This window comes from Martes martes (genome assembly GCF_963455335.1).
Source record: "Martes martes genome assembly, chromosome: 10".
Lineage (NCBI taxonomy): Eukaryota > Metazoa > Chordata > Mammalia > Carnivora > Mustelidae > Martes > Martes martes.
Genome location: NC_137898.1, coordinates 4,266,575 through 4,285,035, shown reverse-complemented (window position 1 = coordinate 4,285,035; position 18,461 = coordinate 4,266,575). Strand labels below are relative to the sequence as shown.

The 18,461-nt window shown below is 55.7% G+C and overlaps 1 protein-coding gene across 1 annotated transcript; it reads right to left on the bottom strand.

Annotated features, from left to right (window-relative positions):
* Positions 1-4,404: 4,404 nt before the first annotated feature.
* On the bottom strand, positions 4,405-18,421 carry MRPL21 (mitochondrial ribosomal protein L21). Its single transcript, XM_080814964.1, has 7 exons — positions 18,306-18,421; positions 14,586-14,643; positions 11,458-11,543; positions 9,891-10,054; positions 7,104-7,156; positions 6,122-6,225; positions 4,405-4,917 (listed from the first exon to the last, which is right to left on the bottom strand). Exons 1-7 carry the CDS (start codon positions 18,403-18,405, stop codon positions 4,853-4,855), a joined length of 630 nt encoding a protein of 209 aa, XP_080671090.1. The 5' UTR covers positions 18,406-18,421; the 3' UTR covers positions 4,405-4,852.
* Positions 18,422-18,461: the final 40 nt, after the last annotated feature.

Below are 18,461 nucleotides of genomic sequence, written 5' to 3'. Positions count from 1 at the left end.
CATCCTAGTTTTTTTGTTTTTGTTTTTTGAAAACAAACAAAAGTAGGCTCTACAGCCCAGCGCGGAGCCCAGTGTGGGGCTCGAACTCGTGATCCTGAGATCATGACCTGAGCGGAGATCAAGAGTGGGACGCCTAACCGCTGGAGCCATCCTAGGACATTTTATCCCAGTCCAAACATTCCAGGAGAGAGAACTCTGCAAGCCTTAGCTGAGCTCCAGAAAGTTCTGGGCAGCAGATGGGGGCGGGGCCTGGGGCTGTGTGCAGAAGGGGGGACATCAGAAGACACACTTGGCTCCCACGTCCAGCCTCAGGGCGTTCAAGGGAACAGGTTCCCTTTGGCCCCTTCAGAGACTTACAAGGTTTTCTCAAGGAAAACATCCCTTACCAGTGGAAATACCAGTTTCTTTGCAAAGCCCGGACTTGTCAGTTTCAGTGGAGACCCCCCGGAAGGGGTGGACATACCAGGTGTGCCCATTTGCATGCACGGCGTCATCCCTGGAGAACTTTTCTGGAAGGCCAGACACGGGGCGCACCACGTGCGTCCGCCGTCAGCCACCCCCGTGACAATGAGGACGTTTCCCCCAGCACAGGCACTGGTGCGAGGCTAGGCAGGCGCTGCGCCTGTCCCCCCGGCACAGACAGGAAACCGAGGAGTCTCCTGGGCTCACTCGGGGCACAGAGGCCGACCTCCCCGGCCGACAGACCCTCCGCTTTGAACGACTCAGAAACCCCCCTCGAAAAGACAATTATCGTATGATCTCACTGATACGTGGAATTTCAGAAACAAAACAGAGGATCATAGGGTAAGAGTGGAAAAAATAAAACAAGATGAAACCAGAGAGGGAGACAAACCATAAGAGACTCTTAATCATAGGAAACAAACTGAGGGTTGCTGGAGGGGAGAGTGGGGAGGGTGGGGTGACTGGGGGACGGGCATGAAGGAGGGCACGTGATGTCATGAGCACTGGGTGTTACATGCAACTGATGAATCACTGACCTCCACCTTTGAAACCAATAATACGTTATATGTTAATTAAAAATAAAATAAAATAATCCTTGCCGATGTGCTCTGTCCCTCAGAGATCGTTCCTGGAGACGATCTGATAGACTCTGCCGGCCCTGAAGTTTGGTTAGAAGCTCGGGGGGCAGGAAGAGACCCCCACCTCACCATTCTGTTCTCACGTGGACCTCGAACTCTTGGCCAGGCTGAGAAGGGGGCGCTGCATCGCCTGGCAGCAGGAGCAGGAGCAAAGAGAGAAGACACCCAGAGGGCATCTTTAGGGGATGTTAGGTGTCCCCAGTTAACGTGTCCTCAGTCCCCACAGTGTCGCCACACAGGAAGTGGGTCAAAGTGCACCCAGCCTTCCAGGCGTGGCACCGGTCCCCTCGAGCCGTGGGCTGTGCCCCGCCTTGGCGGAAGTGGCCCTTGGCCCCTGGAGTCTGAGGCCGGGGGTGTGGGGATGTCGGGAGGAAAGGTCAGCGTGGCAGCCACGTGTAGCCTTTCCTGCGGGCTCCCGGGAGCCGTGTGCCTCCCTCCATCGCTGAGTTCCTTCTGTACCTACGCGGTTTACATCTCCGATGCTTCTAGAGCTCGGTCTGAGCGTGGTTCCGGTAGACACGGCTCATCTCTTCCACGAAACCCCTGGGTCCTCAGCCTCGCTAGAGAGCCAGGCAGAGTCATCCTCGTCCTGGGGCTGGCCATCCAGGGAGGGGAGGAGGGAGGCCAGCGGGGAACCTGGGGCAAATGAATACGCATGCACTGACCCCAGGAAGAAGGTGGGGATTAGAGTGACCCGGGGAAGGGTCTTCCCGGGACGGGATGGCCCAGCAGCCCCATCCAAGCTGGTGACTCATAACCACAGCAGCCAGGCATGCGGGTTGGTGGTGGAGGGGACCCCCAGCCCTTGTGCCTAACCTCGGGGCTGTCCTGCGTCCCACTGGCCCCTTCCTCGGTCTCCTTACAACACCTGATGCCCCCCTGTGTTCTTGGGACATGCTGGGATCGGCCGGGAGGTCTCGCGGTGGCCAGGAGAGGGTGAGCGCGCTCTGCAGGCCCGGGGAGCACACTGGGGCGCCAGGTCGAGGGGCAGTGGTCAGAGAGGGTCAGGCCAAGGTGGGTGCCGCTGTGCAGAGGGGCTGGGCTAACAGGTGAGGCGGGCGGGTGCTTGGAGGCCCTGGGTGGAGCCCAGGCCGTTCCCGCAGCTGCAAGGCGTTCCCGCGGAAAAGCACACGGAAAGCTGGCCTGAGGGAGCTGGGGGGAGCGGGATGGGGACAGAGCAGGGGCAGGGCCAGGGTGCCTGCCAGCCCTGGGGCGCCCGTCCACCATCTGCTGCCAGAACAGCCCTGCTGTGTCGCAAAGAACCCACGAGCTCATGTTCATACTCTGCAAAAATACAGACGTGGGTCTTTTTTTTTTTTTTTTTTAAAGTCAACTGATGTCATTAACCTAGTCCAATTTTCTTCTTCTTCCTCTTTTTTTTAAAATTGTGGTATAATCTACATCACATAGAATTTACCATCTTAACCATTTTTTTGGGAGAGAGAGAAGGTGGGAAGAGGGAGGAAAGGAAGCAGAGGAAGAAAGGACCTCAAGCAGACTCTGCGCGCTGAGCGAGGAGCCCGACATGGGGCTCGATCCCAGAACCCCGACATCAAGACCTGAGCTGAAACCAAGAGTCCGCTGCTTCGCTGACTGAGCCACGCCGGCGCCCCTCTCCCCAACCATTTTGAAGATTATTTATTTATTTGACAGACAGAGATCACAAGTAGGCAGAGAGGCAGGCAGAGAGAGGGGGGAAACAGGCTCCCTGCTGAGCAGAGAGCCCAATGCGGGGCTCGATCCCAGGACCCTGAGATCATGACCTGAGCCGAAGGCAGAGGCTTAGCCCACTGAGCCACCCAGGCGCCCCTCCTCAACCATTTTAAAGTGACAATTCAGTGGCGTTAATGACATTCCCAACATTGTGTAACCTTCACCCCCGTCTGCCTGCAGACTTTTCCATGACCTCAAACATCAAGCAATAACTCCCTCTTCCCCAGGGCTTACAGCCCCTGGGAGCCTCTCTCCTGCTTTCTCTGCAGATTTGCAAATTCTAGGTGTTTCATTCAAGTGCAATCACACAATACGTGACCTTTTGTGACCAGCTTCTTTCACTCAGGGTCACTCAAGGTCCATCCACGCGGCGGCCGCTTGGGGCTTCATCATCTTGTGGCTGAACAACGTCACCGTCCCACCGTATGAGGGGCCACCTACGTCTCTCCACCCGCCTGCTGACCCTGGAGTTCTGTCTGCATTTTGGCTGCTGTGAACAAGCCTAGTCCAATTTCTTGTGTGTTTTTCTTAGATTTATTTATTTATTTGAGGGAGAAAGAGGGGGCGTGCATGCATGAGTCAGGGGAGCAGAGGGTGAGGAACAAGCAGACGCCGGGCTCGAACCCATGACCCTGAGATCATGACCTGAACCGAAATCAAGAGTCGGATGCTTAACTGAGCCCCCCAGTCGCCCTAAGCCTAGCCCAGCTTGTAAAAGCAGTGAATGTTCACGAGCTCAACAGCCCTACTGATGCCCGGAAGGCCCATCCCCCATTTCCTAGAGCAGCGGCCGCGCCTCGTTCTGGGTAATGCGCTCGGCGAACACTGACCCGGCACTGCCCATCGCCCGGCGTCCCCACGGTGGTCGAGTGAAGCGGGTACTGCGATCTCCCCCATTGGACAGGGGAGGCAGTCGAGGCCCAGGGTACACGGGTCTGGGGCTCACACCCCAGCTGTGTGGCTCCAGAACCACCCCGCAGCCCCAGAGCTATACTGCTGGCTGGAGCAGGCTTTCCGGAACCTACTCGATGCTTCCAGCATGTGGATGTGCCAGAGGCAAAGAACGTGAAGGTGATCCCTGCCGGCATCAGGGACATCCGCAGAAGTTCACAGCGTGGCCTTGGGGGAGAGCAGTCCTGGCCTGGGGGCTGGGTCGCGCCACCCTCACACCCCAGCATCACAGCCCCCACCAGCTGCCTCGGGCCTCCTCGTCCTGCGGGACTGCGCCCCCTGCCGTCCACGGAGGGTACTACAGGGGGGGAGTGTCTCCAGGGGCCACCCACTTGGCTGCCACCATGTCCACGTGGCAGGGACAGCCCCCTGACCCCTATGGGACTCTCCGAGGACTCCTGCAGAAGGAAACATCCACTACGGCCCCACAGAAGGTCCTCTGTGTGACTCGCAAGCCCCGACTGTCCTCTGCGAGGAAGGGCCTGCCTCTGGGAATGACACAGCTCAGAGGGCCTGGCCGTCAAAGAGCCCCTCGTCCCTACCCGCTCCCCTGTTCCTGCAGCCACTCGGGGCTCAGGACCTGCTGCCCCTCCTTGCCTGCCGGACCCAGAGCAAGGACAATAAGGACTCCGGGCCCAGACTGGTTTGAATCCAAGCTTCTTAAAAGAGCAGAACACTAGCAACCAGCCCGCTCAGAGACGGGGTTCGCTCAGGCTTTGGGCACCCCACCATCAGCGGAATCCAGACTGTGTTTCTCTTGGCCTTAGCTCCTGGGTACCAGCTGCGCCCCCCGCACCACGCGCTTGGGCCCGCAGCCTTCGGTGGGGTGGAGGGCGGCCAACACGACCTTGTCTCCCGAGCGAGCCTCCGGTCTGCAGCCCCGGGAGGGCCGGGCTTGTCATTCTTCCCAAATTCCACGCTTCTCCGGCTCAGGGAGCCTGCTGCTTACGGAACGAAGCTCACAGACACCGTGCTCAGGTTCAAACAACCAGACAAAGGAAGGCAAAGCTTTTTGTATCAGAACTCAGAAACACGGTCTCCAGAAAACAGGAGTTTATTTTTATATTCTGTAAACATGGGCTTCACGGTCAGCACAAACGTGGAGCGATCTCGATGGTGTTTATCCGGAGGACAGTCTGCGGGTTCACGATCACTGGGGGGGAGAGAGAGCAGGGTCACAGCCTGGCCGCATCTGGTGTGCTCATGAGCCACGGTGAGACCCTGCTGCCGGACCGCCTGCTCTTGGTGAGGGAGTGCGGGCCAGCCTGGCACCAGCCCTCCCCAGGTGGCACCCAGACCCTGTGTGGGCCCTGCCGGCTACGTGCCATGAGGGCCTCCTGGGGGACCCCCGTGCTCCGTGAGCCCCCATCAGAAGCAGCACAGGCTGTAAGACCCGGAGCCTCAGAGGCCGGGAGCAGCCTGGCCCTTCTTCGCCCGGCTGCTGTGAGACCCGGGGGCTGCCCGGGGGCGACAGAGGGCGGAAGAGGGGCTCCTGTGGACCCGACCTGTGGCCACCCCACGGCGTCAGGGTATTTTACTAACTCCCCACTACCGGTAGTTCAGGCCAGCAGGTCCGTGGTGACCAAGGACTATGAGGGTACAGGTTTCCCCAGACAGGCTGCCGCAGCCCACGAGCCCAGCCTCGAGCAGCTCCCACAAGGTGACTTCCAGCAGCAGCTCCTGCAGGGTCGGCCCTGAGACGGTCCTCCCGTCTGAGGCGTCCCCCACCGTGGGTGCGCCGAAGGCCACGCTCCCCACCCCGGCCCCCAGGCACCTCTGGCTCTCTGTTCTCTATCAACCAACAGCCCCCATCTTCCGGCCTCCCGGCTCCCCTGGAGGCTCTGCAGACGGGCTCCCTCTCCTCGCCCTCCCATGCTCCGTCACACACACACGTGTGGGTACAAGCGTCTGTGGACGGACATATGTGCCCGGAGGCATGAGATCAGGGGTTGCTCCGAGATTTGTTCTCGGGCACAGCGGCGGTTCACTCGGCGCACTGCTGGGTGACGTTGTGCTGAGAGGACCCCCTGCCAACCGCCACGTCCCGTTTCTCTGTCCAGTCTCTGTGTGGGACGTGACTGCTGCCTCTGGCGTCTGCGTCCGTGTCTCCCGGGGCATGCTGCGTCAGGCTGTGGCGAGGGCCTGAAGCTCCCGGGGCCCTCTCCCTCCACGCCTCTGGCTTAGTTAACAGGGGCCTCCATCCGCCCCTCCCCACCGGACCCAGAGTACTGGGGCAGAGCTCTCTCCCCCACATCTGTGGCCGGCGCATCCCGGTGGCCCCAGGCCCCCAGCAGCCGCAGGACCATCCAACGGAGCAGAGTGGGGACATGACACCCACCACGCTTTCTCGAACTTACCTTTTTTCCTCTTGTAGTTTTTCCTTTTCTTAAATTTCATATTGATTTTTGGCCACGATTCTGTCTTTTCAATGACTGTGGCCTCTACACGAACGAGATCCTTTCTAGAAGGGAGAAAGACAATCAATGACATACCTTCTCGATTATTTTTCGATCTTACTAATGCTTTATGTAAGAATTTCCAAAACAAAGCTTTACTTTCTTTTTTGCTGATTATAAAAGTAACACGTGCTCCCTGCAGATATTTTGAAAACCACCAAGAAGCATGATCAAGCCCGGTGTAGAAGGAAGGGGCGAAGGCTGAGGGACGGGGCCAAGGGGTGTGAACTTGTGGTCATGGAATAAATCAGTCACGGGGATGTGACTTGGCTCGGGGAATCCAGTCAATCAGACTGTAATCACTTTGGGAGGGAACAGAGGGTAACCAGGCCGATGGAGGTCTGCAGGTGGTAACGTACAAAGAATGGATATGATACTGTATGGGAGCTGTAATTTAATAATAATAATAAAAAAACAGGGGCGCCTGGGTGGCTCAGTGGGTTAAGCCTCTGCCTTCGGCTCAGGTCATGATCCCAGGGTCCTGGGATCGAGCCCCGCATCGGGCTCTCTGCTCGGCGGGGAGCCTGCTTCCTCCTCTCTCTCTGCCTGCCTCTCTGCCTACTTGTGAGCTCTCTGTCTGTCAAATAAATAAATAAAATCTTAAAAAACAAAAAAACAAACAGCACACAGGCCCTTGGCTCTCTCAGTTGGAAGAGCACACGACTTGATTCTGGGATTGTGAGTTCGAGCCCCACGTGGGGGAGGCAGTACTTACTTTAAAACAAAACAAAACAAAAAAAGAACAGGATAGTCTGTCGACAAATCTTAAGAAGCCCCCACAGTAATAAATTAGCAGCACTAGTTGGGCCCCGGGCGTCCTCTGCCTCGCCTCCCGCAGCCCGCGTGAGTCCCAGACAAAGCCCCGCACAAGTGCGCGCGTTACCCGAGGAGTGGCTTGCCGAGTAACGTGAAGTTGTCAGCTCCAACCAGCAGGACCTGCAAACAAAACGGGCGTGTCACCAAGTGACAGGAAAGTCGGCGGCGCAAACACCGGAGCAGGAAGAAGGTACCGGCCCCCTCGCCGTATCCGGGATTCGAAATGCCCCGGCCCCAGTGCTGGGTCTACCTTCCTGTGCCGGCCCGACGGCAGAGCCCGGGACCGCTGTCCCTGAGCACTTGACATGCTGGTCGCCCGCCCAGAGGACAGTGTCAAACCTCCCGGGCAAACAACGATGGCTTTTTTTTTTTTTTTTAACTTTTTATTGGAAGTTACGATGTATGCGGGAAAGCCACACCGTGGCGTCTTCTGAGGCAGTTCATGACTGCTGACCCCGCCGAGACTGAGACTCAGGTGTGTTCTTTTAAAGACTGGGAAAGTCTACGTGGACATTCCAGAAACCGTCCTCGGCGCGGCCAGGCGTGGCCTCAGATGAAGACATCTTTGCATTGCAAGGGCAGCGGTGTTTTTAGCAGATGTTGGAAGGCCACCTTAAATTTTACTGTTAAGAAAAATACCCGATCAGGGCGCCCGGGGGGCTCAGTCGGTTGAGCGTCTGCCTTGGGTTTGGGTCATGATCCTGGGGTCCTGGGATCGAGCCCCGCACCGGGCTCCCTGCTCAGTGGGGAGCCTGCTTCTCCCTCTGACCCTCTCCCCTACATGCTGCCTTGCTTTCAAGTAAATAAAATCTTCAACAACAACAACAAAAAAAAAGAAAGAAAGAAAGAAAGAAAGAAAGAAAGAAAGAAAAATACAAAAGAAAAATACTGGATCGTATAAAACCTAAACATCTACAGACGAAGCATACTTTATAGCGACATCAGCAGACTCTGACGACAAATAACTGAGACACTGTCTCACAGTGACTTTCAGGCTGACGTGTTCTCTGCTACTCAACCTCCTAAGTGAGGAAAAGCAATCAGGATCACGTGGTCCTTTCGAGAATGTTTTCGTTCATGTGACAGTTTTTAAAACCGTATCTTTTTGGGGGGCGTCTGCTGGCTCAATTGGTGGAATGGGTGACTCCTGATCTTGGGGCCGTGAGTTCAAGCCCCACATGGGGTGTAGGGATTACTAAAAAAAGCAAACTTAAAAAAAAATCTTTTTAGAAATCCTCTTGGAGGGGCGCCTGGGTGGCTCAGTGGGTTAAAGCCTCTGCCTTCGGCTCAGGTCATGATCCCAGGGTCCTGGGATCGAGCCCCTCATCGGGCTCTCTGCTCCGTGGAGAGCCTGCTTTCTCCTCTCTCTCTGCCTGCCTCTCTGCCTACTAGTGATCTCTGTCTGTCAAATAAATAAATAAAAATCTTTAAAAAAAAAAAAAAAGAAAAAAGAAATCTTCTCAGATACACTCCTCGAGTCTCCTACTTATTTTATTTTTAAAGATTTTATTTATCTGACAGAGAGAGACACAGCGAGAGAGGGAACACAAGCAGGGGGAGCAGGAGAGGGGGAAGCAGGCTCCCCACTGAGCAGAGAGCCCAATGCGGGGCTCCATCCAGGACTCTGGGGCCATGACCTGAGCTGAAGGCAGATGCTAACGACTGAACCCCCCAGGCGCACCCCCCTCCTACTTTAGATGTCATGGAGTAAACGAGCCCTTGCTGAGGAGCTCACGACAGAGCCCCCGTGGCATTCGGGAGAAGGGAGCTCTGCTGGTTCTTGTAGTCCATACGGTCAGTCAGTGCGGCTCGGAGCTCAGACCATAGGCTGGGAGGACACCATCTTAGAAACAGAGTTTAGGGGCGCCTGGGTGGCTCAGCCGGTTAAGCTGCTGCCTTTGGCTCAGGGTCCTGGGATCGAGCCCCACATCAGGCTCTCTGCTCAGCGGGAAGCCTGCTTCTCTCTCTCTCTGCCTGCCGCTCTGCCTGCTTGTGCGCGCTCTGACAAGTAAATACATAAAATCTTTAAGCAAAACAAAACAGCGTTTAATGCTCTCTTTGGTGTACAGACGCAAAAAGTCTGCAGTCACAAAGGAAGAAAGGTATAGAAAGCCAGTGCAGAACACTTGGGTAAGTATACATTTTAAGCTTTATTTGAGAGAGAGTGAGTGAGCTCGAGCGAGTGCATGGACGGAGGAGTCCCAAGCAGACCCTGTGCCAAGTGGGGAGCCCAAGGCGGGGCTTGATCCCGCGACCCTGAGACCATGACCTGAGCCAAAACCAAGAGTCAGACACTCAACTGACTGCGCGTCCCAGGCACCCCTGAGAACTTAGGCTTTATACAGTTTCATAAACAGAGTAAAGGAAACCAAAGAGGGCCGCCCGAAACAGCAGGAAGCACTTTAAGTGGCGGTTGGAAACGCCAGGTACGCAGACCAAGGAGCGTGGAACGGCCGCTGAGGCCCATCAGTGCCAGCCAGACGGCTCGGGAGCAGCGGCCGCCAATCCGACGCCAGCGCAGCCCTCCCGCCGAGACACTCTCCGCGGCCACGCCGTTGAAAACCCTCTGCCTGCACCTGGGATGCTCATTCTTTTCTCCGGGAGAACGTTCCCGAGACGTGAGACCTCCGCACACGCATCTTCCTCCACGGAAGTCTCCCGGGTGGGGGCCAGCCGCCCGCACCTCCCCCCCCCCCCCCCGCTCCGCTGGCCGGCCACACCCGGGGGAACACCTGAGCTCCTGCCCTCGGCTCTGCTCGCCTTCGCCCGCTGACCCGAGAAAGCCTCCTGGGGACGAACCCGGGGGCAGGAGGGCACATTTGGTGACTGCGCCCCGAGACGTGGACGGTCTCACCTTCTCCAGCCGTATCCTCTCTCCACACGCGATGTCTAACTTGTTGTTAATTAAAATCAGGTCCTCAGAGGTCACTTTCCACTGCTGGCTGGCGAAGTGGACCACGGCGAAGAGCCGGCCGTACTGGCCTGTGGCGATCAGCTCGTTCACCTTCCCCACGACCTCTGTGGGGAGAAAGCCAGGATGGTGGCGGGCCGGTCGGCCACTCACACCGGGCACGGCGGCCACGCGGCCCCACGCAGCCCAGGCCCGCAGCGATGGTCATATGAGGCCCCGTGCCCCCTGCTCTCCCTCAGCAGGACGGCAAGCTCCAATGGCAGCGGGGGTGGGTGCGACAGCTGTCACCGTGCCTCCCCGCAAAGCTGGGGCTCAACCTGCCCCTCCCAGGAGCACGGGCTCCTCGGCACGGGGGGCACCTAAAGACACGTGTCCCCCAGACCTCATGGAATGCCCCACGGCCGCCTGTGTTCTCTGGCCTGAGCACTCAGCGTGCCTGGCTCCGTCTCTCTGACTGGGCGGGGTGGGGGGAGAACTTCACCCTGCGGGATTCCTGGTCTCTATTAAGAAAAAGCCAGAGGACTGGCCAAGTGAAAGGAGACGCCTTTCTGCCAGTCAGGAGAAGCTAGAATGACGCCCCCGGTGCTAGATTCTACCTTCAAGCTGCTGCCTGCACAGCTCTGGGCTCCCACGCCTCACCTCGGCTTATAACCCGCTCTCTCCCGCCCCCGTCACCGTCTGGTAAGCCTCCGTGAGCCCTGACCCATCCCGCCTGGCCTGGGGCTGGGCGCTTGGAGAGGAACACACACTTCTCGTCCCCGAAGCAGAGTCAGGCCAGAGCCGCGGCTGGAGAAGGGGCAGAACACCGCTGATCTCGCGCCGCATCTCAAATGGTACTTTAAACCTGGAAGATGGGGGCGTCTGGGGGGCTCAGTCGTTAAGCCTCTGCCTTCGGCTCTGGTCATGATCCCGGGGTCCTGGGATCGAGCCCCCCATCGGGCTCCCTGCTCAGCGGGAAGCCTGCTTCTCCCTCTCCCACTCCCCCTGCGTGTGTCCCCTCTCTCGCTGTCTTTCTCTATCAAATAAATAAGTAAAATCTTTCAAAAACAAAACAAAACAAAACTGGAAGATGCCCCACGCAGACCTGCATCCCCAGCCCTGTGAGGAAAACGGGACCCTGCACTCGCTCATGGCAGTGGTGGCGGCCACCTTGTCCCTCCTCGTGTCCCAGCAGCCTGACAGTTTCTCCAACCCCCGGGACAGCACCAGCACCCACTGCTCTCCTCACTGTGGAGAAATCTTTCCTTCCCCGCATCCTGCCAACAGCAGGGAGATGGGGAGGGACCAAGGGCCGCTCCCTCGCGCACATTGTCCACCTTGACCTCGGTGGGCGCTCGGGAGTATCTGCAAAATGAACGAGGGTTTAAATTTGTGTGTCCAGTGGCAAACATGAGCCTAAGCGTTCACACCATTCTGGGGCTCAGGGCATGTGAAGACGTGAGCTCCTGTTCTGTGGCCGGGGACAGGCCCTCCCCCCCCCGCCCCTCCCCCCAGCTTCCGCCTGTGTTACCTGCGTGGCGTCTGGTCTCCTCAGCGGGGTCTGGCAGGACAACTTCTGGCCAAGGTGGTGAACTCAGCGATGTTGTAGGAACGTATCTGTAAAACACGGGTGACGCACGTGTGGCACGCCCGCGGGGAAAGACAGCTCAGACTCTGTAAGAGATGGCTGTGCTCAGGCCGGAGGGCCGTCACTGCCCTGCCGACATGGGACTCTGGTACAGACCCACCCGCTGCTGGCCCTGGGGACAGCTCCCACATCACCCCGTGTTTCAAGAAACACCCACTTATCCCGCAGTAATCAAAACAGGAATCCCAGCCATTTTATTCCAGAAGAGTCCCTCCTGGGAATAACTACCACCCCCCGCCCCCCAGGCCATCCAACATCTCCCACCCCCAGAAGTTCTCTGCCTCCCAGCCGGGCTCCTGCGCCTCACCCGACATTCCAGGGCTCTGTGGGCAGGGTTCCCACAACAGGAACACTTCCCCTGCTCTGCCCCAAGCCGGTCTGCCCTGACCCCTAACTCCTACCAGGCAGGTGCCCGCTCGGCCTTCAGGCCCAGACAGGAGCCCCGGGACTGAGCCCCGCTTCGGCCACCAGGTGAACATGACCTTGGCAAACACCTCACGACTCCGCGCTCCAGCTTCTTTCACGGAGCAAACGGGCATAAAAGCACCTGCCCCCAGGGCCGCGCGGGGTCAGGGGCACGCTGCACCCAGAAGGACTGGGTGGTATGGGGACGTGCTCAGTGCTCGGGGGCCACGGCACCGCCGTCACTCGTCTGTCTGTCCCGTGCTGGAGCAGAGGAGTCAGCTGTGCATGGAGGGCAGCCCACGGGCAAAAGGAGGAGGCAAGGTCTGTCTCACTTCCTGCCCTCACGTGGCCTTGCATTTCCAAAGACCTCAAAGAGGGGCGAGCCCGGGAGAACCCACATCGGATCAGTTACTCAGAATCATTTTAGAGCTTCTGTTGCTGTTTGCCGCCAGAGGGAAAGGTCGGTCTTTGTGCAGCAGAGCTCCTGCAGGGAACAAAGGCAGCCGGCTGGGAAGAGCCGCTTCCGCAGCCGGCCCAGGCCCCTGTGCCGCTGCGGGCGGCCAGCAGGTGCTCACCACACCGGAGCTCTGGGCACCGTGGCGTCAACCAGCCAAGGAAATGAAACGGAGCTCGTCCGCTGCGCTCATCTCAGAGCACCTGGAAACACGCTCCTGAGCTGTGGCCTGGGGACCTCTGATGGACAAGGAGGAACGGGGTCTGACGGGGGAGCCCCAGCCTCCTCGCAGGGCCTGGCCATCCCCCGCTACAGACGGCAAAACAACGGACGCCGGAAACCCGAACTCTACGGGGAAGAGAAAGAAAGGGCAAAGTTACGGACATTCCCCCTCAGGATCTCTCTCTATAACCTGATTCTGTTTTTTGAGAAATGTAAGAGCCCCCTGAATCTCCCCACTTCAGAGCCTGCGATGCAGGAACAGCCAATACTCTTGACAAGTCACTGCCAGGCGCTGTCCTAAGCTCTTCAAATGTAGAAATCTACCGCAGGTGCACAGAACCCTACAGACAGACGCTAACAACATCTCCATCTGGCAGGAGAGGAAACAAAGTTCAAGGACCCTGGCCTGCAAGGGGCGGGGCCAGGATAGGGCCCAGGAGCTTCCTAACTCTTAACTGCTATCCTCCACTGCTCCTGGATATTCCTACTAGTGGGTGTGATTTTTCTTCCAAATGATATTTAAGTTCTCCCTAAAAATTCTGATCCAACCTTCCTGGGATTCCATCTTCTCGGTTAGAAGTCTATAATTAAGGGGGCGCTTGGGGGGCTCAGTGGGTTAAGCCTCTGCCTTCGGCTCAGGTCATGATCTCAGGGTCCTGGGATCGAGCCCCGCATCGGGATCTCTGCTCAGCGGGGAGCCTGCTTCCTCCTCTCTCTCTGCCTGCCTCTCTGCCTACTTGTGACCTCTGTCTGTCAAATAAATGAATAAAATCTTAAAAAAAAAAAGTCTCTAATTAGGAGCCATGAACTTTCCTTAACAAAATCAGCTGCGTAAGGCCTAGCAGCACATTTTTCTGGACGCTTGATAACCTGTCTACGTTTATGTCAAGGGTTTTCTAAAAAATACTATCAAAAAATTAAGAGAAAATTTAGGTGTTCTCGAAAACCCATGCATTTGCCGTTTTGACTTTAGAAAGACAGTCCTACATGAACAGACATTTCTGCAAAGAAGACATCCAGATGGCCAACAGACACATGAAAAAATGCTCCACATCACTCGGCATCAGGGAAATACAAATCAATACCACAATGAGATACCACCTCACACCAGTCAGAATGGCTAAAATTAACAAGTCAAGAAATGACAGATGCTGGCGAGGATGCGGAGAGGGGAACCCTCCTACACTGTTGGTGGGAATGCAAGCTGGTGCAACCACTCTGGAAAACAGTGTGGAGGTTCCTCAAAAAACTGAAAATAGAGCTACCCTATGACCCAGCGATTGCACTACTGGGTATATATCCTAAAGATACAAACGTGGTGCTCCGAAGGGGCACGTGCACCCGAATGTTTATAGCAGCAATGTCCACAATAGCCAAACTGTGGAAAGCGCCTAGATGTCCATCAACAGATGAATGGATAAAGAAGATGTGGTATATATACACAATGGAATACTATGCAGCCATCAAAAGACATGAAATCTTGCCATTTGCGACGACGTGGATGGAACTAGAGGGTATCATGCTTAGCGAAATAAGTCAATCGGAGAAAGACAACTATCATATGATCTCTTTGATATGAGGAAGTGGAGATGCAATGTCGGGGGGTTGGGGGGAGGTAGGAAAAGAAAAAAATGAAAGAAGATGGGATTGGGAGGGAGACAAACCATAAAAGACTCAATCTCAAAAAACAGACTGAGGGTTGCTGCGGGGAGGGGGGACGGGAGAGGGTGGTGGGGATATGGACATTGGGGAGGGTATGTGCTATGATGAGTGCTGTGAAATGTGTAAACCTGACGATTCACAGACCTGTACCCCTGGGGATAAAAATACATTATATGTTTATGAAAATTAATTAATTAATTAAAAAAAAAAAAGAAAGAAAGACAGTCCTACAAAGGACAAGTCACCCAAACCCACATCTCGGTATTACCCTTCTGGAACTGCGGTGCTCTGCGAACCGAACCTTCGGGAAGCGGACCCCAGGGAAGCTGAAGGAACAAGAAACAGCGATCATCACCGGTAAGAAATGCCACCACACCTCAGAAAGCAAAACACACAAGTACTGCTTCTGCGGGTGCCCGTGTCAGGGCGCCGGCTCCTGACACACCTGCGGGAAGACCAGGGTCAGCAGTGCTGGGACAGCAGCGCTCACTGTCACTGCTCGTGCGTGCCGAGATGTGTTCATCCCGCCATCGGAAAGCGCCTAAAACCAGAACCGCTCACCCACTGATCTCCTTGACCACCACATGCCTGGTGGGTTAAGATCCAGCTCTGTTCCCCCGGAGACAGCCCGCGGAGCCCACCTCCTGAACGGAGCTGGTTTCTGTGGCCAATGGCATGTGGCAGAAGGAAGGGCATGCTTTTTTTTTTTTTTTTTGAAGATTTTATTTATTTATTTGACAGAGAGATAGAGAGAGGGCACAGATAGGCAGTGCGGCAGGCAGGGGGAGAGGGAGAGGAAGAAGCAGGCTCTCCATGGACCAGGGAGCCCGATGCGGGGCTCGATCCCAGCACCCCGAGATCATGGCCTGAGCTGAAGGCAGATGCTTAACCGACTGAGCCACCCAGGCGCCCCAAGGGCATGGCATTTCTGAGATTAAATTCTAAGACTGGAACGGAGGCCTCCTGCCCACGGCCAAGGTGTGAGCTTGGAAACAGAAAGCCCAGCCCCAGCGGACGAGAGTTCCAGAACCATCTAGCTAAGCGGCCCCCGTACTCCTGACCATTGGAAATGGTGCGCACGACAAACGCTGGTTATCTCAAGCTGCTAAGTTTTGGGGTAACTCTTGTTCTGCAGCGATAGACGACTAATACGCCCAGGGACAAAGGCGATCACGGTCTACCCAGCGAAGGGCCCAGAATGCAGAGCTTAGGAGTGAGAAGCAGAGGACAGCAACTCAGGAACTGTCGAGGGTTTATTTATTCATTCATCTGTAGATGTCCTGTTCCTGAAGTTTCCTTCGTGGGGCCTCCTGGCTGGCTCAGATGGTAGAGCACGTGGCCCTTGATCTCAGGGTTGTTCGAGCCCCATGCTGGGCGTGGAGCCAACTTAAATTAAAAAAAAAAAAGTTTCACCTGTATCTATCTGAGTTTTTGTTATGAGTGGATGCTGAATTTTGTCAACTACTTCTTGCATCTACTGATGCATTTTTTAAATATTTTTTTAATATTATATTTTATATATATATTTTTTATATTTACATTTTCTGAAATTCACTTTTCTACAGTTACCTGTTAGCAAATGTTCCCAATTACTGGTGTCTCGGGCTGGTTTCTCCTGTACTACCTTGCCGTGCCTGGGGTTCAGACCTTCGGCCTTCTCTCTTCTTATTCTATGACCACTCCTTTGCTGATCGCACCCAGAGGAATGACTTTAAATACGTCTACACTGGCGACTCCCAGGTTTATACCCGCAGCCTGGATTTGACGGTTCACTTGTGTATTTGCTATCACACTCGCAAGTCTAGCAGGCATCTCAAACTCTACGAAGGCTTTCTTCGCCCCACCTCACACCACGGTATCTTCATGCTTCCGGTGCACAGGCCAGAAAGCTCAGTCACTCTTGACCCTTTCCTCTCGAGCACCCTCAGAGCTATCAGCAGATCCTCCCGGCTCTCTCTTCAAGAGGTCCAGGCTCTGCCCACCTACACCCTCCAAGCCGCCACCACCACCTCTTGCCTGAGTTGGGAGAACGCCCTGCTCTCCCCATTACGTCCTTTCTCTGCAGCCGCTAAAGTGATCCTGTGAAAACTTAGGTCAGATCCTCTCATTATTTTGCCGAAACTCTCCAAGAGCTTTCTATTTAATTCAGAGAAAAAGCCAAAGCCCTTACAGTGGTCTACAGGGCATGGGCAGCATGACGCACCCCACCCCCCAGCCCATCTCTCATGCGCTACTTCTTGTTCATTCTGCAACTGCCACTCGGGCTTCCTGGCCCTTCCCAGAACGTGCCAGGCACGCGCCTGCCTTGAAGCCTGGGTGCCTTGACTGCTGTTCCTCCGGCCTCCCTCCCCTTCCCCTATCTTCTCTTTGTGTCCACTCAAAACACCGTCTCGGTAGAGAGGCCTTCCCTGACTGTCCTATTTAAAATTGACCCCCTATTTAAAATTGACCCCCTCGCTCCCACTTCACGCTTTATTCTTCTGTATAAGACTTAACGCTTCTAACACACTATGTAACTTATTTTTAAACACTGCCTGTCTCGCTACATACCCCCTCCCCCATCAAAATGCCAGTTCCATTAAAGCAGGGCTTATTTATGTTTATTACGTGTGTATTCCACCCCTCCCCCATCCCTGCTTGACCCATAAACGGTGCTCAATAAATGGTGGGTGAGTGAAGGAGGCCCACCCTGCTGAGCCAGCACATGAAGCAAGCCCCGGTCGGAACATGCTCTGACAGGGGACTCAGCGCCTCTCCTGGGGGCCGTCCTGCTGCTGAAGGCTCAGCTGGAAAGTTTCTGCACCTGATCTGCTTCCCTGTAACTCTGAGCTACGGTCCTGCCTGAGCCCTGGACCCCAGGAGGAAAAAATGTGCCCTTTCCTCTCCCGTGGGGGTCATCCTTTAGCTCTCTAAGGACTGTGCTGTGTCTTCCATCCCGTTTCCCTCTCTCACTCTTCAAGGTCCCATCCGCCTATCACTTCGGTCACCTTCTCTGTACCCCCATGTTATTTGTGTTTCCGAAAGTGGAAGTCTGGAAGCGAACACAGCATTCCAGAGGTGGTTTCAAGTCGGGAGGCTACAGTAACTTCCACTGCTTTTGTGAAAACATCCCTTCCTACTTAAACCCAAGCTTCACTAATGGAAAACGTCAAGCACACAAAAGTAAAGAAAATAGAATCATCCGTCTAGAGCCCCCTCCAGCAGCTGATGCAATAGTTACCAACTCACGACCGGTATTTTTGATTCACACTGCCTCTGGCCCAACTTTGAGACTATTTTTAAGTAAATCACAGGTATATTGCTAAATCAGTAAAGATGCCAGCATACTTCTATAAAAAGTAAATACCCTTACTAAAAACTACACACAACGGAGGCACTGTTCTCACATCTAAAAAAGAGAACAATTCTTTAATATCGAATATACATTTAGACCTAATTTTGAAACACAAACACTTCTATATACAAATACACACGCCAATCATTTCAAGCAAAAATACACTGTCTTTGACGAACGCAGCTTTTCTGAACTTCATAAAAACAAGGCTGCTGCTCTTGACGAATGGGTTAAGATTTGGCAGGGACGTTCACCACCGGTTTCCAGAGGCGGCCAACGGAGGGTCCCCCGAGCGGCTCGAGGCCGGGGCCACGGTCCCGCACAGCTTCGCCGCCGGACAGACGTGTCTGAATCACGAATCACTCTCGTCCCACCGGTGGCCCAGCCGTGTGACCCTGGGCAAGTCACCCAAGCTGTCCGAACCGAGCCCCAGGCCGCTCCCCCGGCAACACAGGCACTGAAGCGAGTCGAAGCGCTGACGTCTGCAGCGAAGCCGCCAACTAAAGGAACCAGGATCCGAACCCGGGGCTCCCCAGCTGCAAAGCGAGGACGATACTCGCGCACCAAAAAAGAGGGGTCCACACCGAAGGCATCGGGGCGGACACGAACCCGCACGCCCCGTTCCCTCTTCTCACCCCGCCACCAGGGTCTCACCTGCTCCGGGCCCTGACGCTCTCAGGACGCCGCGGCTGCACGCGGACACCAGTCGCCCGAAGGCGACCGTCACGGCCCGCGTTGTTACGGCCGCCGCCATCTTCCCGCAGCTTCGGCCGGAAGCGGAAACGGCCTCGGCTCGAACCTTGTGCGTCG